Genomic DNA, 25,339 nt, shown 5'->3' on the forward strand with positions numbered 1-25,339 from the left:
ATTCTGTATGGGGCTGTCGGATAAAGCCGAGCGCAGCACTCAGCAGCCCCCATAGGGAATGAATGGCGGTCTAGCACGTGCATTGATCAAATGTTTTCACCAAACAACCGCTTTTAAGTGTTTCCTCCAGCTACTTACTATTAATGCGAACAGTCTCCAAGACTATGTTGTGTTCAGTCCATCAGTACAGTTGATGTAGATTTGTGCTGGAATAGATGGCGCCTGTAATGAGTGATAGCATTTTATGGGATAAACAAAGAACAGCCACACTCTATCAAGATAAGCTTTGCAGAAGTAGTAGTGTATTTATTCACATGTGTTGAAAAAAATGGGTTTTCCATATATACAGCAGGATAATAATAGCGAAGTTTGGGGTCCATGTTCTTAGTGTGCAGGAGATATACAAGCCTCCAGGCTAGGGGGGGTCCGTGTGTATCCGCAGGCGGTGAGAGCGGAGCCTTGTGTAAGTAATATGGCCGGTAGCGGCCGAGTATACGCCGTCTGTACGCAGACCACTCGTGCCGATCAGCAGGCTGCAATATGGGCCTCACCTGTACGGTTACACGCTATTAAAGGCACGGACGGACAGACCCCGGGGGACAGCGGCTGCTGCTTGCACGTAAGGCTCTGTCCAGACACGCACTTTATGTGGCTGCATATTTCCCCACATGGCATCCTGCAGACATATTCAGGCACGTCGGGTGCACAGAGACCTGTCAGCAGCTTTCTCCATTCACTTTCATTGGATTCTAGAGGTTGAACATTTCTGAACTTCCACATTTTTCAGGGTAAACTTTGCGAATACATGTTTTTTTCAGTTGTTCTCATGTTGTGCTTCCTTCGTGTGTGCTGGTGTCTGCTTCCTTCCTCTCTCAGTCCGAGCCGTGCTATGATCGTGTGCAGCGGTGCTCAGGGGCTCTCAGGTAGGTTTCTGCCCTATTTTAACTTTCGCGAAGAGCATTTATTGTGGTGGTGAAATAAAGGCCGGGATCCCTGAGGGTTTGGCCTGTGTGCACGCCGAGTTGTTCTGAGCAGAAACTCTCCAAATATTCTTCTGTATCTCAAAACTTCTCATAAACCTTCAGTTTCTGCTCCAAAAACTCAGCAAAATTACTCTCCATGTTAACATAGCCTTATGTAATATTTCAGTGTTCTCCAATATAGGGTATACACTGGTGGTGAGCTACTTGTACATAGTGAACCTAACAGTTGGCATAGCAGTGGGGTATGGGGGACCGAAAATACTCAACATTATGCTGGTGGGGGGGACAAGGACGCCGGGTACCCAACCGAAGTGTCCTGATGATAACTCATTCTAATTTTATAGACTTTGATAAGTGGTTACATGTAGTGTAGAAGATTGGTACTGAAGTCCTAGTCAGTAGCTCTAGTGTGCTCTACTGCTGTAATACTGCTGTAATATTACTGTAATGCTGTAGTACTGCTGTAATATTACTGTAATGCTGTAGTACTGCTGTAATACTGCTGTAATACTACTGTAATACTGCTGTAATATTACTGTAATGCTGTAGTACTGCTGTAATATTACTGTAATGCTGTAGTACTGCTGTAATATTACTGTAATGCTGTAGTACTGCTGTAATACTAAAGTAATACTGCTGTAATATTACTGTAATGCTGTAGTACTGCTGTAATGCTACTGTAATGCTGTAGTACTGCTGTAATGCTGTAGTACTGCTGTAATACTACTGTAATACTGCTGTAATATTACTGTAATGCTATAATACTGCTGTAATATTACTGTAATGCTGTAGTACTGCTGTAATATTACTGTAATGCTGTAGTACTGCTGTAATACTAAAGTAATACTGCTGTAATACTGTAATGCTGTAGTACTGCTGTAATGCTACTGTAATGCTGTAGTACTGCTGTAATGCTGTAGTACTGCTGTAATACTGCTGTAATACTACTGTAATACTGCTGTAATATTACTGTAATGCTGTAATACTGCTGTAATATTACTGTAATGCTGTAGTACTGCTGTAATATTACTGTAATGCTGTAGTACTGCTGTAATACTAAAGTAATACTGCTGTAATACTGTAATGCTGTAGTACTGCTGTAATGCTACTGTAATGCTGTAGTACTGCTGTAATGCTGTAGTACTGCTGTAATACTACTGTAATACTGCTGTAATATTACTGTAATGCTGTAATACTGCTGTAATATTACTGTAATGCTGTAGTACTGCTGTAATATTACTGTAATGCTGTAGTACTGCTGTAATACTAAAGTAATACTGCTGTAATATTACTGTAATGCTGTAGTACTGCTGTAATGCTACTGTAATGCTGTAGTACTGCTGTAATGCTGTAGTACTGCTGTAATACTGCTGTAATACTACTGTAATACTGCTGTAATATTACTGTAATGCTATAATACTGCTGTAATATTACTGTAATGCTGTAGTACTGCTGTAATATTACTGTAATGCTGTAGTACTGCTGTAATATTACTGTAATGCTGTAGTACTGCTGTAATACTAAAGTAATACTGCTGTAATACTGTAATGCTGTAGTACTGCTGTAATGCTACTGTAATGCTGTAGTACTGCTGTAATGCTGTAGTACTGCTGTAATACTGCTGTAATACTACTGTAATACTGCTGTAATATTACTGTAATGCTGTAATACTGCTGTAATATTACTGTAATGCTGTAGTACTGCTGTAATACTAAAGTAATACTGCTGTAATACTGTAATGCTGTAGTACTGCTGTAATGCTACTGTAATGCTGTAGTACTGCTGTAATGCTGTAGTACTGCTGTAATACTGCTGTAATACTACTGTAATACTGCTGTAATACTGTAGTACTGCTGTAATGCTGTAGTACTGCTGTAATACTGCTGTAGTACTACTGTAATACTGCTGTAATATTACTGTAATGCCGTAGTACTGCTGTAATACTGCTGTAATATTACTGTAATGCTGTAGTACTGCTGTAATGTTGCTGTAATACTACTGTAATGCTGTAGTACTGCTGTAATATTACTATAATGTTGTAATACTACTGCAATGCTTTAATACTAATAATTCTGTAATACTGTAATACTGCGGTAGTACTACTGTAATACTATAATACTTCTGTAATGCTGCGGTAATACTGCTGTAATGCTGCATCAATATAGCGGTAATACTGCTGTAATGTGATGCGGTAATACTGCTGTAATGCTGCGTTAATATTGCGGTAATACTGCTAGATAACTTGTCCTGCAAACATTTGCTTTGCCCTGCCTTATAACAACAGAGGAAAAGTAGATAATAATTATATTTTCACCATTTTCTTTGGTCTTTGTAAAACATTAGCTCACTGACGGCGCGCTAGAAAAATATTTCTGATACTTATCTGTAGACCGTTGGCGACCCATGAGATGGTATCCGCGTGTATGAGACCAGAGCGGATGTGCGGAGATTGTGCTGTAGACTTTGCAGTTTGGGGATTTTTATTCCACGCTCCGCACTTACTTTTATCACAGCCGCCTCCTATCAAGGCGTGAAAGTGTAGACATAAAACAAAGGTGTGTTCTGTGTACAGTGACTCTCCGAGGTAGACCTTGGATTATTCCCCGGGCAAAGGGCAATTCGCGTCTGCTGCTTCTATAGATAAGACGCCATGTGAGGATCACGTAGAGATGGGCACACATGGGGCGGTACCTGCATTTCTTCCCTTATGGGTGGCGTAGACAGTCCCAGTTAGCGGGTCACTGGAGCCCTTGGGAAATGTGATGTCTCGGATAGACCGCTCTCATACTCATCAGGCCGGGATTAATAAAATGGCTGTGTGGGTGGTCTTGGTGGTCTTGGCTGTCTTCTTAGACGAAGCAAACTTAGACTAGACAGTCTTAAAATGCGCCCAAATTTATCACAGAGGGGTCCCTGATTGTATGTTTAGACCACCCGCCTATTAGTTGGCTTACCTGGCGCTAAAATTGTGCTACGCCATACCCATCTCATACTAAGCCCCCTGCCTTGTGAAGACCTCATTATAAAACACAATTGTGCAAGTGCAAAGATTTGTATTAAGAATTGTGTCAAATTTCGCTTCATGAATCCCCCCCATTGTTCCCAGTGTGGACCCCTCGGTGTTAATGCTGGTTGCATATGGCAGTACTTTTTATGTACGGTATTTCGTTCTTCATCTCTGCGTTTATTGGCAACAGGAAATCATGTTAATAGTGGTATCTTCAGTCTGTCCAGATAGGATTGTTCCCGAGAGTGACGCTGACCAGAACAGGCAGGCCGCTGAGCAGATACCCACCAGAACACGTACTGGGAGGTGAGGCCGTACAGCGCATGTACTCAGTATAGGGCCATGACTGCTGTATGTCTAGGCTACGTTCACATTTGCGGCCAGCGCCGCAGCGTCGGGCGCCGCAGCGGCGCCGCATGCGTCATGCGCCCCTATATTTAACATGGGGGCGCATGGACATGCGGCGCACTTGCGTTTTGCGCCGCATGCGTCGCTGCGGCGCCCGCGTCGGGGCGCAGAGGACGCAGCAAGTTGCATTTTTGCTGCGTCCAAATTCAATGAAAAAAACGACGCATGCGGCGCAAAACGCAGCGTTGTGCATGCGTTTTGCTGCGGTTTTGTTTGCGTTGTGCGCTGCGGCGCCGACGCTGCGGCGCACAACGCAAATGTGAACGTAGCCTCACTGGGCTGCTTTGTGCGGTTTTTATAAAATCACACTTTACTCCATAGTAGATTATCATTAGAGGACTACTTGGCCTGCTACCAGGTAGTCAAGCATATTCATGAGCTCTGAGTTACCCCGCCCCCAGCACTGATTGACAGCTTTGTGTGCACTGTGTATGGGCAGAAAGCTGCCAGTCAGATTGTGGGTAGGGCTATAGAGCTTCACATTCTTATGACTGCTAGATCTACAGCAGAGAAAACAGTGATTTTATCAAAGTGACAGCCAGCATGTGACACATCGCTGGAAACAGGGTCTCTGTCTCTACAATATGCTGCTCTCAGGTGGGGTAGCAAAAACCTGGCGACAGATTTCCCTTAAAGGGACCCTGTTGTGTCCAGAAATGCTATTTACTTGCAGAAATAGGGTCAGTCTGCGGTTAAATCGTTTTAAAATTCTTCCTACCTTGCTGGAGCAGCAGCTACAGGGAGAAAAATTAACTTTTATCCTCCCTGTAGCCACTTGCTTTTAGTCATTGGGGCGATACACATATCAGTCATTCAATCCCTGGCACATTGACGTGCAGAGCAGGCTGTCAATCAAAGTGTTGGGGAGGGAATGTAGCCCTGTGACCGATACCTGCTCCACCCCGATGACTGGGAAAGAGCAGCTGCAGGGAGGATTTAAGTTCATTTTCTCCCTGTAGCTGCTGCTTCAGTTAGGCCCACAGGTGAGATTTTACCGCTATTTTCCTGCAGATTAACCCTATGTATGCAAGTAAACTGTGTCCCTGGACATGACAGGTTCACTTTATATTACTGGGTGGCTACATAATGCACAGAGCCGAAGTTTGGAATGGATATAAGATAGAAATGATTCATCTGCTGTTTTTTTGTTGTTTTTTTTTTTTTCTTGTGACTGCGTACTACAAAACTGGCTGTGTGTGCAAGATGTATTTAATATAAATCTATTTAATAATGTCTCCGCTACCATGTACATTCTGGATGATCCTAATAGCAGCGCATTAGTGTAATTGAATGCATAATTAAAATAATATGATGTAATTGAAGCGATATCGCTTGTTATAAATGATTCGAGCCGCGTGTTGGCTGAAATCGTTTTTGTGTGAATTATGCTTCCTATTTCCCGTCCTTCATTATCACGCCACATCCTCTTCTATCTCATTATCTTCTCTAATCCACATTTTAACATCTCCTTGTCCACCAATCTAGCTGGGTAATGTATTGCCAGTCGCAGGGCTCAGCCCTCATTTATATTTGAGACATAAAACACACAAAAAATCCCTTTATTGTGAAATAGAAAATAGGAGGATGAGATGGTGGACCTTTCAGTGAGGTATTTAAAGGGACTCTGTCACCGTGTTTTTGCTCCCCCATCTGAGTGCAGCATGATGTAGGTTCCGTTCCGGAACCCTGATTCCCATGATGTTTCACTTACTAGGCTGCTTACTTGTATAGTACCGTAGATTGTTTAGAGAGCGTGCTGCCATTGTTAACATGGGTCAATGTGCTGCCGAGAACGATGATCATTTATGCAGCACAAAAAGCCTTTCACCCGATGAACGAGCATTTTGCTCCTCGAATGCTCATTTATAATAATGGTGCAGTGTAAATGGACCTTTGAATGGTGTGGTCAGATCTCCTCCAGGATCTGTATGGATGGTTGTCTGCAGGTATCCCTACTGCTGAGATGCAATGTCTACGTAACCAGTGAAAGGCAGGCAGTGCTCCCTCTAGTGGTGGCTGCAGGTAAACTTATTGTTTGCTTTTACAGGTTTTATCTATCTTGCTGTATTACTGATTACTTTATGTAGTTTTTCTGTTCCCGCTAGTATGCAGTGCCTTATAAAATAGAAGACCCAATGTATGTGAACCATAATAGCTATTGTTGCTAAGTATAGTAAGGCTATGTTCACATGTTGTGTTTTTGTTGCTTTTTTAATGCAAATTTTAAGCTCCGTTTTACAGTCCCAGCAAAACCTGTGAGATTTTAGAAATCTCATGCACATGCATAGGTTTTATTTTCCTGACTGATTTGGAAAACTGCTGCATTTTTCAAAAACTGCAGCAGGTCACTTCTTTCAGCTTTTTCACCCATAGGAAACAATAGGTAAGTGCCAAAAACGCAGGTATCCGTTTTTGCTGCAAAAACCTTCATGAAGTGCACTATACTTTATTAGCATGCACAAAAATGCAGCAAATACACAGTAAAACCTGCTTTTTTTTCTGTAGTAGCTTTGAGCAGGTTTTCCCTGCAGAAAAAAAAAACCGCTGCAAAAAGTCAGCGTGTGAACATAGCCTTATTCTGCAATAGGGATTCTTGATACTTGCACTCTGTGTAGTAAACCAGGACAAACTCCAAGACACGCTAAAGTAAACCCAAGAATAATGTCTTCCTCCCTTCAATTGGGCTTTTCAGCTCTCATGCGCCATTTTGCTAATCTAGACGTGAAGCTGCTCTTTGCTGACATGTGGTTGCCAGATTTGCAGCGTCCACACTGTTTAGATATCTGAGGCATTCTCTTTGTTGTTGAGGGGGAGGATTCCAGTCCGTTTTTAAACCTCCTCCCCCCCACAGACACACTTGGTATGACCCTAAATGTTTGGTTGAGTCATCCTCATGGTCACTTACCAGAAGGGGTCAAGTCCTCCCAAGTATTGTTCTTCTCAGGATGGCATTCCAAGCATCGTAGGACAAATTAAGGAAAAGTTTCAGTAAAGAGAAGAGCGTTTCATGTACGGTAATACATCATGTTCTGCTCAGTCTACATGTTTTGAAACATATTTTCTTATAAGTGAAAACCAGATGGGGAAAGAGTCCCGAGTGCTGTTATAGCATCCATAAAAGATAACTTTAAAGTTGCTGTCAGCCCATCCACCAACGAATTATCAAAATGCTCATTTATCAGGTAGTTGGATCGTTGCAAAAAAACAACAAAACAATTGTATTAGTGCTGTATAGGGACAGAACAATCGTATTCGTGCTGTATGGGGACAGAACAATCGTATTCGTGCTGTATAGGGACAGAACAATCGTATTAGTGCTGTATGGGGACAGGACAATCATATTAGTGCTGTATGGGGACAGGACAATCGTATTAGTGCTGTATGGGGACAGGACAATCGTATTAGTGCTGTATGGGGACAGAACAATCGTATTAGTGCTGTATGGGGACAGAACAATCGTATTAGTGCTGTATAGGGACAGAACAATCGTATTAGTGCTGTATAGGGACAGAACAATCGTATTAGTGCTGTATGGGGACAGGACAATCGTATTAGTGCTGTATGGGGACAGGACAATCATATTAGTGCTGTATGGGGACAGGACAATCGTATTAGTGCTGTATGGGGACAGAACAATCGTATTAGTGCTGTATGGGGACAGGACAATCGTATTAGTGCTGTATGGGGACAGAACAATCGTATTAGTGCTGTATGGGGACAGGACAATCGTATTAGTGCTGTATGGGGACAGAACAATCGTATTAGTGCTGTATGGGGACAGAACAATCATATTAGTGCTGTATGGGGACAGGACAATCGTATTAGTGCTGTATGGGGACAGAACAATCGTATTAGTGCTGTATGGGGACAGAACAATCGTATTAGTGCTGTATAGGGACAGAACAATCGTATTAGTGCTGTATGGGGACAGAACAATCGTATTAGTGCTGTATAGGGACAGAACAATCGTATTAGTGCTGTATGGGGACAGGACAATCGTATTAGTGCTGTATGGGGACAGGACAATCATATTAGTGCTGTATGGAGACAGGACAATCGTATTAGTGCTGTATAGGGACAGAACAATCGTATTAGTGCTGTATAGGGACAGAACAATCATATTAGTGCTGTATAGGGACAGAACAATCGTATTAGTGCTGTATGGGGACAGAACAATCGTATTAGTGCTGTATAGGGACAGAACAATCGTATTAGTGCTGTATGGGGACAGAACAATCGTATTAGTGCTGTATGGGGACAGAACAATCGTATTAGTGCTGTATAGGGACAGAACAATCATATTAGTGCTGTATAGGGACAGAACAATCGTATTAGTGCTGTATGGGGACAGAACAATCGTATTAGTGCTGTATAGGGACAGAACAATCGTATTAGTGCTGTATGGGGACAGAACAATCGTATTAGTGCTGTATGGGGACAGGACAATCGTATTAGTGCTGTATGGGGACAGAACAATCGTATTCGTGCTGTATGGGGACAGGACAATCGTATTAGTGCTGTATGGGGACAGGACAATCGTATTAGTGCTGTATAGGGACAGAACAATCGTATTAGTGCTGTATGGGGACAGAACAATCGTATTAGTGCTGTATAGGGACAGAACAATCGTATTAGTGCTGTATGGGGACAGAACAATCGTATTAGTGCTGTATGGGGACAGAACAATCGTATTAGTGCTGTATGGGGACAGGACAATCGTATTAGTGCTGTATGGGGACAGGACAATCGTATTAGTGCTGTATGGGGACAGGACAATCGTATTAGTGCTGTATGGGGACAGGACAATCGTATTAGTGCTGTATGGGGACAGGACAATCGTATTAGTGCTGTATGGGGACAGGACAATCGTATTAGTGCTGTATGGGGACAGAGCAATCGTATTAGTGCTGTATGGGGACAGGACAATCATATTAGTGCTGTATGGGGACAGGACAATCGTTTTAATGATCATTCTTTTTCCATGAGTACTCCTTGGTCTGTCTAAACAGACCAGTAAACAAGATGTGATCGATTTATATATTTTCTATTGGCGCTTGATAATGGGCCACGATAAGCCCATCTGAATGCACTTTCAGAGGTATGTGGGATAGATTTGTGGTACTGGACAATACCTTACACAGTCTAACACAAGAAGACATGTACTTTTCAGGATTGATAACGTATCCCAAGAATCATATGTGCTGATACTGGGTCTGAGCTTTGGTTCCAGTCCATCAGGGTGGGTGATGGGTCCTAGAAGTCTGAGCCACAATAGTCATGTTCTGGGGATATGCCATCAGCCTTGCTGGAACCTCCTGATGCGACTCTTGCAGTGGTCATTAGATGGCACACGTTATTGCATTCTGAGCCAGTATCTTGTCATCATCCTTCTTTTTCATTGGTTCTTTCTTGAGGACAGTTTTAGTTAGAAGAGGGAAGTAGGAAGAGTTTACATTCTAAAAATGTGAAATGCAGCAACTTCAGCAAGTGTTAATAAAGGTCTAATTTTAATTTTAGATTTCCTGTGGTTGTTAGTTGTATCATTTCCTTTGTAATAAAAAAGCACAATGTTCTTTTTATTATTTTCTTGTTTGATTGTCGATAAAGATTGTCTGTGAGAAAAATAGGGAGATGGATTTTTTAAGTATTTAAAATAAGTAGTAAAATAATAGTAAAGTGTGATTCCAGCCAAAGATTAAAATGTATATATGTATATGCAGACTGGCGTGGCGTGCTGCAGACTGGTGTGGCGTGCTGCAGACTGGTGTGGCGTGCTGCAGACTGGCGTGGGGTGCTGCAGACTGGTGTGGCGTGCTGCAGACTGGCGTGGCGTGCTGCAGACTGGCGTGGCGTGCTGTAGACTGGCGTGGGGTGCTGCAGACTGGCGTGGGGTGCTGCAGACTGGCATGGCGTGCTGCAGACTGGCATGGCGTGCTGCAGACTGGCATGGCATGCTGCCGAGTTGTGGAGAGCCATAGATTGGAAACACTGCTGTAGGACATAAAACACGGTTCTAGTTTTGAACATAAAGTTTTCTTTTTCTTTACATTGATTGCTGTTCTTATATTCTGTTCTTCTCTTAATGACCGGCCCAAATTTTTTATATCTGGCCATTGTCACTTTATGTAGCAATAACTCTGGAACGCTTCAGCATATCCCATTGATTTGAAGATTTTTTTTCTTTTCATGACACGTTATACTTTATGATAATGATAAACTTAGGTCGATATATTTTGTGTTTATAAAAATATCAGAAATTTGACAAAAATGTAAAAAAAATTAGCAGTTTTTAAACTTTGAATGATTATCCCATTATTCCAGATAGTCATACCATACAAAAACATTAATAAATAACATTTCCCACATGTCTGCTTTACATCAGCGCCATTTTGAAAATATTTTTTTATTTTGTTAACATTTTAAAGGTTTTAAAAAATGTCAGTAATTGTTCATTTGTTTCAAAGAAATTTACAAAATGTATCTTTTTTAGGGATCAGTTCAGTAACTTTGGGGGTCCTTACATATTGGTGTTCCCCAAAAGTGATACCATTTTAAAAACCGCGCCCCCTCAATGTACTCAAAATTGCCTTCAGGAGCTTTTCAGGAATTAATGGAAAGTGACATAACAGGAATGAAAAAATGTATTTTTACCCCACTATTTGGCCATGAATTGCCATGGCAAACATCAGGACCACACAATCATGATCTCAGGGTGCCGATTGGGTTAAAGAGGAAGCCCCCACACTCTGGTAACCATCTAGATGCCGTAGTCACTATTTACAGCAAGTATTTAAGGGGCTTAACGGCCATGGGCTGTGCCAACACTGATCGTGGCTGATGCAGCAAGTTGTCAGCTATAGTGTACAGCCGACAGCTGCTGGATTGTCACCAGTATGGGGAGGCTAGTCTCTTACATCTCAGGTCAGGTTTAAGTCATATCGGAAATCTGAGTGATCTGTACTCACATTGCGTTGCGGTGATGCGCCCTCTGGTGGATTTCCTTCATTCCCCAGGGATTACAACCACGAGCGAGTGCATTAGCGCAGCTCATGGCTGTAAAATAATTAACCCCTTCAGATGGATTACCTCGTGGGACGTGACGGGTCATCTGAGGGTATGTATCTTGTGCGTTTATTATGTTGCCAAGCGAGGGTCTGCAGCTGGATTGAGAGAACAATACAATACTAAAACAACCTGTGTGTTTATTTCATTAAAATAATTTTTAATAATGTGTGTGTGTTTGTTAACCCTTTCAGACAATTGGATTAATAATGGATAGGTGTCATAATTGACGCCTCTCCATTATTAATCTGGCTTAATGTCACCTTACAATAGCAAGGTGGCATTAACCCTTCATTACCCCATATCCCACCGCTACAGGGAGTGGGAAGAGTGTGGCCAAGTGCCAGAATAGGCGCATCTTCCAGATGTGCCTTTTCTGGGGTGGCTGGGGGCAGATGTTTTTAGCCACGGGGGGGGGCCAAGAACCATGGACCCTCTCCTGGCTATTAATATCTGCCCTCAGTCACTGGCTTTACCATTCTGGCGGAGAAAATTGCGCGGGAGCCCACGCCAATTTTTTCCGCCATTTAACCCTTTATTTGAGCAGCTACAGCGGCCAAATTTTGCACTTACACACTACTAACATTAGTAGTGTGGAATATGCAAAAAAAAGGGGATATGAGATGGTTTACTGTATGTAAACCATGTCTCATATCCTGTCGGGTTTGTGAAGGAGAAATGCAAAGCCGGCAATTGAATTACCGGCTTTTCTATAGAACACCGCTGCGTATTTCTCGCAATGCACACTGCTGGTCCGTGTGTAATCCCATTTATTCTCGCCCCCATAGACTTTCATTGGCGAGTCTCGGCCGAGATACGCTGACAATCGCAGCCTGCTGCGAGTTCCCTCGGATCCGAAATACGGTGGAGAAAATATCGGATGATGGGAGCTGGACCATAGATTAACATTGGGCCGAGTGCTATGCGATTTTTTTATCGCATAACACTCGTCCGTATTACGGTCTAGTGTGACCCCGGCCTAATTCATAGACTGAGGGTGTGCGTCAGGAGAGACCTGCCACTCAAAGCCACAGGCAAAATGGATGCAGAGGTCTTCTCCCTGTCTCTAAGCCGCAGGGTGGTATATACCGTATGTGCTACATAGAGTATTTTCCTGAAGCACTCAGTATTATGTTATGAACTGATACACTGACCAGTGAGCACTCTATACCATCATTTTATGTGTTCTTAATATATAAATCATGATTACAAGTTTCTTTTAAATTACTCCTTTAGGATACTTGTGGCTTTTCAAAGCCTTTTGTAGGGTAGTCCTACTTACTGGTGTCATATACGCATTTGCTCTATAGGCGTATGGTACATATACTCCACCATAAGATGCGTATACTGTGCTGGAACGGTGTTATACATCAGTGAATTGCTCTATTTGGCTGCACAGTTTTTCCTCCAAAAAGCAGGATTGTAAAACATTCAGTTAGTTAAAAAAAAAAAAAAAAAAAGGTGAAGACAAAAACAGTGGTGGATGGTGTGATGGCTAATCACTTCTATTTTGTGCAATGTGTGAGCAGTTACTTGCCGCTTCTTTAGGATTACGTCAGTGATAAATGACTCCAAATACAGTATTGCATCCTATCAAAGGGAAAAGCGTAGAGCGCAATTCCTCTACAAGTGGCAGAGACCGCGAGCTGGGGTCCATGGAAATACCCAGCCGCAGCCTTACACTTGTGGCTTCTCTTCTCTGTTATCACACTCACTAAGGCTACTTTCACACATCTGTCTTTCACCGTCAGGCTCAATCCGGCAAATTTTGAAAAAACTAGATCCGGCAAAAGATGCCGCCGGATCCGTTTTTTCCCCATAGACTTGTATTAACGATGACCTTACGTTTCGTCCGGTTTTCACCAGATCCGCCAAAAATGTCGTTTCCGGCGTCTGTGAAAAACGTACACAGTAACGTTTTTTTGTCTCCAGTGAAAAAGCCAGAAGCGCCAGATCTGGCGCTTCTGGCTTTTTGCTAGAATGGGAGCCGGAAGGTGCCAGATCCGGAAAATGACGGATTCCGGCACCGGATTCCGGATTTTTAAACTGAGCATGCTCCAATTTTTTTTTAATCCAATTATCTGGATATGCCAGTCAGATCTAAAAAACGGATCCGTCACACCAGTTTTTCACAATCTGCGACGGATCCGTTTTTTTCAAAAATTCGACGGATTGTGCCTGACTGCAAAAACCTGATGTTTGAAAGTAGCCTAAAAGGGAAACTTTTATTGGTACATTCTTATGAAAAATTGTATACAAGTGAATCACGTATGTGTAAATATGCAATTAATGGCCATTCTATTAAAGTCACCTGTCTACGTAGTAGAATGTCGGACTGCCCTGCCTGAACCCGCAGCACTTCATTGCAGCATAGACGCCAATAGGTGTTGACATCGTTCTGCAGTTGTACCCATGTGGACAGGACTGCTTCTAGCAGTTGCTGCAAATTAGATGGAGGTAGTGACATGCTCTAACTCATCCGGAAATGTCCCACATGATTAAGATCTGGAGACTGAAGGCAAAGAGACAGGGAAAACTCGTAGATTTCTTTCTGGAACCAGTCTCCCTGACTGTATGACACTTGCAACATTCTCCATCTGAAAGTGTCCTTCATAGGGTGGATCCTACTGGTGGTATGTTCTCCCAGAGGGTATCCCCAGACTGGTGATGGGTTATCCTAAAGGTCAGTCCCAGACTGGTGATAGGTTCTCCTAAATGGCAGCCCCAGACTGCTGATAGGTTCTCCTAAAGGTCAGTCCCAGACTGGTGATAGTTTTGCATAAAGATCAGTCCCAGACTGGTTGATGGGTTCTCCTAAAGGGAAGCTCCAGACTGGTGATAGGTTCTCCTAAAGGGAAGCTCCAGACTGGTGATAGGTTCTCCTAAAAGGAATCTCCAGACTGATCATTGTTTCTCCTAAAGGGAAGCTCCAGACTGGTGATAGGTTCTCCTAAAGGGAAGCTCCAGACTGGTGATAGGTTCTCCTAAAGGGAAGCTCCAGACTGGTGATAGGTTCTCCTAAAGGGAAGCTCCAGACTGATCTTTGTTTCTCCTAAAGGGAAGCTCCAGACTGGTGATAGGTTCTCCTAAAAGGAATCTCCAGACTGATCATTGTTTCTCCTAAAGGGAAGCTCCAGACTGGTGATAGGTTCTCCTAAAGGGAAGCTCCAGACTGGTGATAGGTTCTCCTAAAGGGAAGCTCCAGACTGGTGATAAGTTCTCCTAAAGGGAAGCTCCAGACTGGTGATAGGTTCTCCTAAAGGGAAGCTCCAGACTGGTGATAGGTTCTCCTAAAGGGAAGCTCCAGACTGGTGATAGGTTCTCCTAAAGGGAAGCTCCAGACTGGTGATAGGTTCTCCTAAAGGGAAGCTCCAGACTGGTGATAGGTTCTCCTAAAGGGAAGCTCCAGACTGGTGATAGGTTCTCCTAAAGGGAAGCTCCAGACTGGTGATAGGTTCTCCTAAAAGGAATCTCCAGACTGATGATTGTTTCTCGTAAAGGGAAGCTCCAGACTGGTGATAGGTTCACCTAAGGGCAATCTCCAGTTGCGAAAGAGCATTTATCTATAATAAAGTGGCCATTAAATGTATAACATACTGTATAACCTATATAGGCACATCATTATTAGGGAATGAAGTGTTGGATGAATCTGCTTCACCGTCCCCATGTTTTTTTTCAGTATTTACGGTACATTCCATGAACCACGATGTCAGGATGTGAACAGTGATAAGAGCAGAGATTTGGAGCCTCACAATATTCCGCACAGGGCAGGAAGTCTTGTCATGACACCAGAACTGGCAATAGACTTGCAAAGATCACAGCTGATTGTTGGAGGTTCATGCCGTGTCGCCAGGTATCGGTGTATTAACACGACCATTGTAATTAAAAAAATAAATAAATAAAATTTGCAATGGATGCATTTCATGTAGCTTAATATTGGCCCCTTTCACCAAGTTTTAAGCCCTGTTGACATCACATTACAGCCCTATATTAGGGGCGTAGGGCTACATATACGTGTGGAGGCCGAAAGAGTGGCTTTTCAGCCTCCATTTGGTTAATATACCTTTGTTTTTCCTTACTATATAGAAACTTATAGTTGTCTAACATCCCACAAGCACCTTGTGCTGCACCGCTTGGGATTTTCTGGGTGACATATGTCTGTACAGTGGTTGTCGTACCCCATCGGAGGTACAGGTCAGGCATTGCTCCTCACTTGTACAATTGACGGAAGGCTCTGACGTGATGTGAGTAGTTTGTTGGCCGGTGACCACTCAACACTTGCTTCCAGTAAGACTTATCACAGTTTAGTTACTATGGAGGCTCATCTCTCTGTATTTTCACACCAGATATCTCGTATCTGCTAGTTCTCAACACCGAAAGTTCCTTTTTTTGTTTTCTGGCCAACGACTCGCATTGTTTTCATATGTGTAGTTGTCCCCTTGCTGACCGCACAAACTTTACACTTCTCTAAACTAGAACAAGCTCCATGTTACAGATCTCACATCTTTTTCCATTTATGATTTTACTCAGAATTCATTTGATGAACTAATAACACATGTAGTGTATAGCACTAGATCCAAAACTGCAAATGGATAGTGCTTAAAGGGCTGCTAAACCTAATGTACCAAGGTAATAGAAGTATAACCTGTAAAAGGAAAAGCTGTTATTAACTTTCAAAGGGTTTTTTTGGTCAATTGGGGTCTGATATCTGGCACCCCAGTGGTTACCGGTTATTAGAGCTGCTGCCGAGTACCACACATCAGCTTCTTATCAAGAAACTAGGAGCTGATCTGCGGTTCTCTGCAGCAGCCGCTACACATCGCTGTGCTGTTCACCCGTGTTCACTGTCGCTGGGTCTAATAACAGCTCTCTCTCTCAAACTCCCGGACACTAAAAAGGACCTCCACGAGAAGATCATGTTGGAGTTCAGCACCGGACACTAGGTGTATCAGTGTGTCTTTGGAGTGTGATTGTCACCATTCTCTTGTCCATAGCTCCGTCAGTGGTGGTATTACCATAATGCCCCGATTTCCAGAAATGGGAAGACGCTTCTTGCAGCATAGTGCACCGATTCTTATTTTTTGGGTTCCATTGATCCTCTCATGTTTATCCCATTTCCCAACATCTGTGTGCCATAATGACACAGAACCTGAAACCTCGCAGCCGGACTGACGTTTTTAGCATCCGCTCCCTCTCGCATATGTCCATGCCCCATTCATCACCTTCTCTTTTTATAGCATTCGATAGCTACTTTGTTGTTGACAGCTTCCTCCGCGGACATCTCCGAGAATTTACACATGGAAAGGAGATCAGGGACCGGGCTAAAATCAGTATGTAGCTACCTAGACCGGCCCGGTTATAGATCTCATCCTGGGATCGGGGGGGAATAACACACTTGTAACGTAATCTTCTCCTGCTAAACCGCACCCTCCGTAATACACATAGATGATACGAGCCGCTGGTTTATTATGGGATGTATCTATACGGACATGTGCCCCATGGTCCAATCTAATGTCTATAGAGCCTGGCACACAATCTCTGATGTGGGGCCTATGGTAACTTATATGTCACCTGTCTGATCCTTGGTGTCTCAGAAGATAAGGAACGACGGGCCGAGGTGTTGACCAGTCACTTTCTCCTCTGCTCCATTACAGTAATAGGTATAAAGGAAGATGGGGGGTGATAACGATCAGCTAAAAGGTTCGCTCAGCAAACACGTCTATGTCTGGTAGATACTGAATTATTCACTTGCCGGTAAAGACTATACCAATAGTAGAGTGTGTGCCCTATATTAACCTCTAAAAAGGTGATACTCTTACATCAAGCAGTGAGAGAAGAGGCTCATATATATAGCTGATCAGCCACATGGCACCATTTTGCCACTGGATTACGGCCAAACATATATTTCTAACGACAAAAAACAGAAATGAGTTCTATTTTTGTGCTTTTTTTATTTTTATTAAAAGTTTTTGTTCCTTTGGCTTTTTGTTGTGTTGTTTTAGGCTTTTCATGTACATATGTTTATGTACTTGTTTTGTTTTTTTGGGGTTTTTTTTAAGTTTGCTCCATATTGTGGACATGTGGTTTTTATGATCCAGATGTTTTCGGCTAATTAATGATTGAAGACTTTTCGAAACGTTGCAAAATTTTTGTGCAATTGTACCCCAGTACCTTAGTAGATAAATCTAATTTTTTAATTTTTTTTTTCCAGTTAAAGAATAACATGTGAAATGTTGAAACTTAACAAAAGGACTGTTCAAGATTTTATTTGGGAAAAAAATCCATATAAAGCAAAAGAAAACAAAATTGATACATTTAGCATTTGCATCGGATTTCTACATGATTGTGAGCCATATCTGCCAACACAAATAAAAATGGCTTAAAAAATACAAACCGCTCCCCCACAAATGATGAATTGTGGCCTTGATCTGAAAGTAGATGCAACAATATGGTACCAATGTAGTCACATATGACTAATGAAATGAGCGTTTAGATTGATCACTCTGGTCATGCGATGATCACACAGGCGCATGCTGTACAAGTCATGATTGCACCAATCTGGAAGGGGCAGCAGCGCTGGTTTATGGTCATTTCCCTATGCTTTATTGCTCATTGGTACTTGTCCACCAGGCTGTGCAGGAATCTGCAGCGCGGGTCCTTTCTAGTGAATGTGGCTGGTTGTAGTTCCCTGCACAGCCAGGAATGCTGCTGTGCAGAAACCCCTTACAAGGAGGTGCAGCCATAAGCTGGCACTGTAGACCTTGTTCTCCGCCGGGGTACCAGTTGTAAATTGTTAGTATATCCAGACGAAATAACATTAAAAATTGTGATTTTAATTACACATAATTTGACATCACGTGTAAAAATATTTTTTTTCTCTTCTTTCACAGGATTTTTTTTGTGTTTGGTTTTTATGTGCAGTCTCAATGCATTAATATGATTAATTATAGGTCTCCAGGGAAGGGAAGTTGTCTCAAATACAATTTTCCTGCTAAACAGAAGCAAACAGGATTGTTATTCACAACAAATTATAATGGCACCGCAGGAGCAAAGCGAAGTCCGTGATGTCAGTAGTGACTTCAGGACAGCACGGCATTGTTCCGGCACCCGTCGAAGTGTCTATAAGCTCAGCAAGCGCCGCACATATTCTGTAAATATCACATTTGTGCCCACCGCGTTATCTTCAGCTGCTTGCACCAGATTGCTTTTATGTATTGGACTCCGGCAGCTCTCCTTGCATGCATGTCATTTCCCTTGTTAGAAATTATGTCAGCAGCCACCCGTACAGTCAACTGATCGTCATTGTATCTGGGATACTTGGCAGGTGGTCTCTTAGGGGAAGGAACAGATGCTGCTGGCATTTCGAGAATTTCTTGTATTGTTTTATTATCAAAAAACAAAAAAAATGTAAAATTCCACATTTCAGTATTTGTATTAAATACCAGGCAGCGTTGATGATGATACATGTGAATAATTTATATTCAAGTTTAAAGTAGCACTACAGCATTTTGGCCAGTATTACCTTATTTACTTGTTTCTATATGGAAATTCATGGTATACCTCTCCCTCAAGGTGACACCCATGGGAAGTCCATGGCTTTATGTTCTCTGAAGGAGAGGTCACTCTCCACAAGGGGTGACAGAAACTCTTATCAGTAGTAATGATGATGACTAACCATGCAGTTATCATCATTACCACTGATAAGAGCCTGACATGCAGGAGATCACAATTCAGCCTCCTTTATTGTATTTTTATTATCTATTGGTTTACTTAGGATACTAGGGAACCACTTGCATAAAATGTCACAGTGCCAATATTTAATTTTATAATATATTTTTTTTAATCTAGGAAATCTAGTATGAAACGAGCAGGAACAAGCAGGGTGATTGTAATGTAAAGATGATGGGAAACAGTGTTGATGCATGGGGTACACAGTTCTTGAGTGTATTTAATAGGAATGGTATCATACAATATGTCGCCTATTACGTAATGACTGGCAAGTGTGAGTCAGACTGTCTGTAACCGCGTCTCCTCCTCTGTCTTACAGTGCTTCAACTGCGTCTGCAACAAAGGCGAACAAGAGAACAACTTGTAGACCAGGGCATCATGCCACGTAAGTCAACCACATACCCACCCAAAATCCATTTTCCTTTTTATTAAAGCAGCAGTAGTGGGAAACTGTACTTTGGTTAAACGGAAAAACTATGTATTTACCTTGAATAAAAAAATAAATTTCTAAAAAACCATCATTGCGGCTATCTGTCTATGGTCTGTACATGAGTGCAGTATCTGTCACTGTAGAAGACTACAGTTAGTCATAATTTAGCAATTATTCTGAGATATTTCATTAGCAAATCAGGAAAATAGGTTCATTGCCTCTCTGAATACAGTCTTAGAGACTATTCATTGTAGAAGCGACATACAGGACACTGAAGTTTCAGAAATTAATTGAATATTTAATCATTTACAAGATAGGTGATTGCTGATCACTTGGTTGGAGTCCGACCACTGGGACCATCACCAATCCCAAGAGTTTAGAAATTCCCAGTCTGAATGGAGCAGTAGTGGACAGGCGCATTAGAGTTTGCCTCTTTTTTCTGTAGGACTGCCAGTGATGGCGAGTATAGCGCTTTGCTTTCTCTGCCAGTCCCATAGACAATGAATAGATCACTGGTGCTCTCGTTTGGCCACCGCTCCATTCAGATAGCGCTCTGCAGAACTCTCTGGATCAGTGGGTACTAACAGTCGGACCCCACTAACTGATCAGCAAGTAATCACGTAACTTAAATATCGCCTCACCACTGGATAGATGATAACGTCTAAAGATGAAAAGAACCCTTTAAAGGGATTGTAGAGGGTTATAATAAAACATGATGTGTATTTTCCAAAAATAGCATCACTCTTGTCCATGGGCTGTACCAACCCATTTACATTAATGGAATGTAACAGAAATGGTGCTATTTCTGGAAAAACCTTTCCTGTTTCATAACCCTCAATATTGAGTTCTCTTTTTTTGTGCTTTTTTTAAAGCCTGAATAAAATACTATGTTGTGTATATAGCTATATTTAGTTTAGAAAAGTTACAATTCTTTTATAGCAGAACATAGGAAAAAAAATGCCTTAGCGGGGGTCATGCTGAGGTTTAAAGATATGTAAAAAAAAAAAAAACAAGTAGAGAAGAAGCCACAAATGCCTTAATGTCTGAAGCTTCTTTTCTCATTGTAGCCTGTTTTGATTATACTGCCTTAGAAGTCTATTATAATCAAACAAGGGCCCTACAGACTTTTATATACATTTATATCGCAGTATCAAAAAAGTTTAAAAAGTAACTCCACCTTTGTAATGATACGTCATTTAATTGCCCTTATAATTACAAGCAGATCTGTAGGGATCAAAGTCCTATGACCCCACTGATCGCTCAGAAACCCTCCTCCACCAAGAGGTGTGCTGCTGAGTAGACTCATAGAGCGGGATTTGGATTCTATTACACACATGATTGTGGAACCACTGTGTGGGAGAGCCTGAAGAGGCGTAACTAAGCGAACACCTGACTCTTCGCTAGAGCCCCTGATGGAAACTTGGCCCCAGGTGAACGCCAGGTGCTACTCCAGGACGGACCCATGGAGCCGTGGCAGCTGACCCCCAAGGGGAACAGAGACTGGCCAGGAATTGGTTAACGTGATGGTACAGCTGGAATATCAGTGACGGTTCAGGCACAAGCTGGACTTGTACAGGAAGACGGGACGGCCATTGGTATGGCATCACAGACGCTGGTTCAGACTGGGCAGATGAGGTTAGCTGCACAGGTGCAGGATAGAGGGACCAGGACTTTACACAGGCAAGGCAGAGTCAGGAAAAGGTAAAGCAGGACAGGCTGGAACAGGAATTGACAGGACGGACAGGGTCAGAAAGCACAGGTACAGGGACCTAACAACTTTCTAGCAGCATACACACTGAATCACTGAAGTTGCTATGGCACCCCCCAATAGGGGAGTATGCCCCATATACCAGATGTCTGCCAGCTATTGGCTGGTGATGTTTTTAGCAATGCACACTGGACCTTTAAGAATCCGCTCCTAGGAGACCTGCGTGCCATCCGCGTGTTCTGGGAGGGAGGAGACTCAGAGAAAGCGTGGACAGGCGAGTGGACATGCTGGCGTCCCTGCAAGGGGGAGTAAGAGGACACGTGCAGGGTTGCTGGCTATGCTGTAACAGATTCAGTAGAACGCAAAGCTTTCAAAAGCTGGAGCATAAATTCAGTAGAAAGCATAGGCTTCACAGCCTTGAGTATGGACTCAATAGAATGCATAGGCTTCACAGCCCGGAATATGGACTCGATACAAAGCATAGGCTTCACAGCCTGTAGTATGGTTTCAATAGAAAGCATAGGCTTCACACCTAAAGGCCCCGTCACACACAGCGACACTGCAGCGATACAGACAATGATGCTGATCGCTGCAGCGTCGCTGTTGTGTCGCTGTGTGGTCGCTGGGGAGCTGTCACACAGACAGCTCTCTCCAGCGACCAACGATCAGGGGAACGACTTCGGCATCGTTGAAACTGTCTTCAACGATGCCGAAGTCCCCCTGCAGCACCCGGGTAACCAGGGTAAACATCGGGTTACTAAGCGCAGGGCCGCGCTTAGTAACCCGATGTTTACCCTGGTTACCAAAAAAAACAAACACTACATACTCACCATCTGTTGCCCGTCAGGTCCCTTGCCGTCTGCTTCCCGCTCTGACTGAGCCGCCGTACAGTGAGAGCAGAGCGCAGCGGTGACGTCACTGCTGTGCTCTCACTTTACGGCGGCAGTCAGAGCAGGAAGCGGACGGCAAGGGACCTGACGGACATCAGATGGTGAGTATGTACTGTTTGTTTTTTTTGGTAACCAGGGTAAACATCGGGTTACTAAGCGCGGCCCTGCGCTTAGTAACCCGATGTTTACCCTGGTTACCAGTGAAGACATCGCTGGAACGGTGTCACACACACCGATTCAGCGATGTCAGCGGGACCTCAACGACCAAAAAAAGGTCCAGGCCATTCCGACACGACCAGCGATCTCGCAGCAGGGGCCTGATCGCTGGTACGTGTCACACATAGCGAGATCGCTACTGAGGTCGCTGTTGCGTCACAAAACTTGTGACTCAGCAGCGATCTCGCTAGCGATCTCGCTATGTGAGACGGGGCCTTAGGAGTATGGACTCAATAGAAAGCATAGGCTTCACAGCCTGGAGTATAGACTCAATAGAAAGCATAGGCTTTACAGCCCGGAGTATGGACTCAATAGAAAGCATAGGCTTCACAGCCGGGAGTATGGACTCCATGGAATATGGATAGAATATACATTTCCTGGCTTATGTGCTGGAAATTATTTGCATCCTATAAAATGCTGAGTTTATGATTAAAGCCATGTCGTTGAACAGTTGTGTCTTGTGTTTCTGGATGTGGGTAACTGATTGGTAGAATAAAAGAACGGGACATTCTTGTCGGATTTTCGAGCTGGAGGAGACGGAGAGGAATTAGCATTGCTGATCTGTTTATATTACATCTATGACAAGTAGACATCAGCTTCTATGACTAGACCACATTTCGCAATGTTTCGTATGTGACCTGTGAAAAAATTAGGGTTTTGTGTCAACAATGAACTTCGTAGTCCATGAGGAAATCTGAATTTGCTAAATAATTTCTCACTGAATTATTGTTGCCACAGCTATAGTTATATTACTCACTTATGTGGAATGGAAATGTAATGGGGAGGGTGAATTGTTGGGGCTTGTTCACTTCTTCAGGGGATCTTTTAGTACAATGGTTAACAGGGTTTTACAAAATAAAAAAAACCTAGGCTGCTCTCATACAAAAACGTGGATGAAATCTATACATAAAAACAAGATCTAACACTCTTACAAGAATAGGGGCTACACCTCTCCATACATTGAGTCTGCTACTGCAGCTCACTTCCAGTGGAGTGCCCATGGGTAGGTGTGATGCTGTTTTTGGCAGAAAGAAGACATATTTTTCAACACTTTAACTAGCGTCTCTTTGTCTGTTGTAAAACATCAACTTCTAGCATTCTCTGATGAGATTGCTGTCAGCCAAGCGATCGGCTGGAGCAGCATTTTGCCGACAGCCATCCAACACGGAGCTCACTTGCCATCGCACTTGGGTTTTGAGGATAAAACAGGACTAATCTCACGGATCTGTTGCATAACTGATGTAATCTAATTCAGAGGGTCTGTCTATGTTGCATTATTTGTTAGGGTTTAGAAGGAAAGAAAAACTTCTGCACACTGTACTTTTTTCTTCTGTTCTAAATATGGACACATAACAGACCCCAGATGTACACAATAATAATACTCATTGGGCCCAGTGTGTTACTGATGCAGAAACCGTGTGTGAACATTGTCAAATGCCATAAGTCAATTATGAGATAAAATTGAGTCTCTCCAAATACATCTTTTCCGTCAGTTTTAGCCTTTGTGTGCATTCACAAATTTTCTTTTCTATTCCTTGCCAAAGCTAACATTCTCTTCTCTCATTTTCAGCTTTAAAAAGCCCTGCTGCGTTTCACGAGCAGATCAAAAGCTTGGAGCGTGCCAGGGTAAGAATTAATGCCTAATATATGAGAAATAGAAATCTCACAAGTGGATTAACACTTAAAAATGATGTTGAAGACATGCTATAAATATCTAATAAAGTACATTAGTGGTTCTCCAAAATCTGCATTGTAGGCAAAGTTACTGCGCTACTTTAGTGATGAGGATAGAGCAGCACATGTACATGAAGAAGTAACTGGTCATACACGGCTTATGATTTCCTATTTTACCTTATGTGCAGACTGAGAACTTTCTGAAGCACAAGATTCGCAGCCGACCCGAGCGATCGGAGCTTGTGAGGATGCACATCTTAGAAGGTAGGAATAATAATTATTGGGAATTGTCTTCTAACTTAGGACAACCTCTTATATTCAGTTTTGTCTACAGGATTGAATAAGCTCCTGAGTGGCTGATATGTCTGCATTCAACAAAAAAACTCAGATTTATGCTGTACAGGACTGATGCTGTTCATTCTTTACATTTAGCTATATAGTTTGGTCCTTACCAACTTTTTTGCCTTGTTGTATGCTGATTATATGAATAGAACATACTGTCATAGCTAAAAGTTCTGGCATCCTTGAAATTGTTCCAGAAAATGAAGTATTTCTCCTAGAAAATGTTTGCAATTACACATGTTTTGTTATACACTTGTTTATTTCCTGTATGTGTATTGGAACAACACAAAAAAACAGAGGGAAAAGGGCAATTGGACAATCTTCAGATTTATGGATGCCTTGCACACAGTCAAGTCTCTATTGCAAGAGGCAGCAAAACAACCCAAAAAAAAACATCTTTGAACCTCCACCATATTTGACTGTAGGTTCTATATTCTTTTCTTTGTAGACCACATTCCATTTTCGGTAAACAGCAGAATGATGTGCTTCACCAAAAAGATCTATCTTGGTCTCATCTGTATACAAGGTGCTTTCCCAGGAGGAATTTGGCTTACTCGCATACATTTTGGCATACTGCAGTCTAGATTTTTTTTATGTCTCTGTGTCAGCAGTGGAATCCTCCTGGGTCTCCTGCCGTGGCGTTTCATTTCATTCAAATGTCGATAGATTTTTCACCCTGACACTGATGCACTCTGAGCCTGCAGGACAGATTGAAATTCTTTGTCATTTGATTGGGGCTGCTTATCCACCATCTGGGCTATCCTGCATAGCAACCTTTCCCCAGTTTTTCTCTGCTGTCCATGTCCAGGGAGATTAGCTACAGTGTCATAGGTTGTAAACGTCTTTTGTTGCACACCGTGTACAAAGGAACATCAAGATCTCTAGAGATCT

General features: G+C 42.6%; 1 protein-coding gene and 1 long non-coding RNA gene across 6 annotated transcripts in view; one reads left to right on the forward strand and one right to left on the reverse strand.

The window, feature by feature from the left end:
- The window catches only part of LOC143786003 (uncharacterized), a 67,427-nt gene extending 66,048 nt beyond the window's left edge, over positions 1 to 1,379 (reverse strand). The window contains exon 1 of the long non-coding RNA XR_013218198.1: positions 139 to 1,379. This is a non-coding gene — a long non-coding RNA (uncharacterized LOC143786003). The remainder of the gene's footprint in view (positions 1 to 138) is intronic.
- Positions 1 to 25,339, forward strand: part of MRTFB (myocardin related transcription factor B) — a 149,792-nt gene that overhangs the window by 66,067 nt on the left and 58,386 nt on the right. For 3 of the 5 annotated variants that reach the window (XM_077275161.1, XM_077275164.1, XM_077275162.1), the window contains exons 2-4: positions 19,508 to 19,573; positions 24,003 to 24,058; positions 24,295 to 24,370. In XM_077275161.1, coding sequence (XP_077131276.1) covers positions 19,508 to 19,573; positions 24,003 to 24,058; positions 24,295 to 24,370 — 198 coding nt within the window. Of the gene's footprint in view, positions 1 to 723; positions 789 to 876; positions 924 to 19,507; positions 19,574 to 24,002; positions 24,059 to 24,294; positions 24,371 to 25,339 lie in introns of those variants that run through there. The other 2 variants (XM_077275165.1, XM_077275163.1) reach the window with 2 other exon arrangements.

The sequence above is a fragment of the Ranitomeya variabilis genome, chromosome 7 (genome assembly GCF_051348905.1).
Source record: "Ranitomeya variabilis isolate aRanVar5 chromosome 7, aRanVar5.hap1, whole genome shotgun sequence".
Classification (NCBI taxonomy): domain Eukaryota; kingdom Metazoa; phylum Chordata; class Amphibia; order Anura; family Dendrobatidae; genus Ranitomeya; species Ranitomeya variabilis.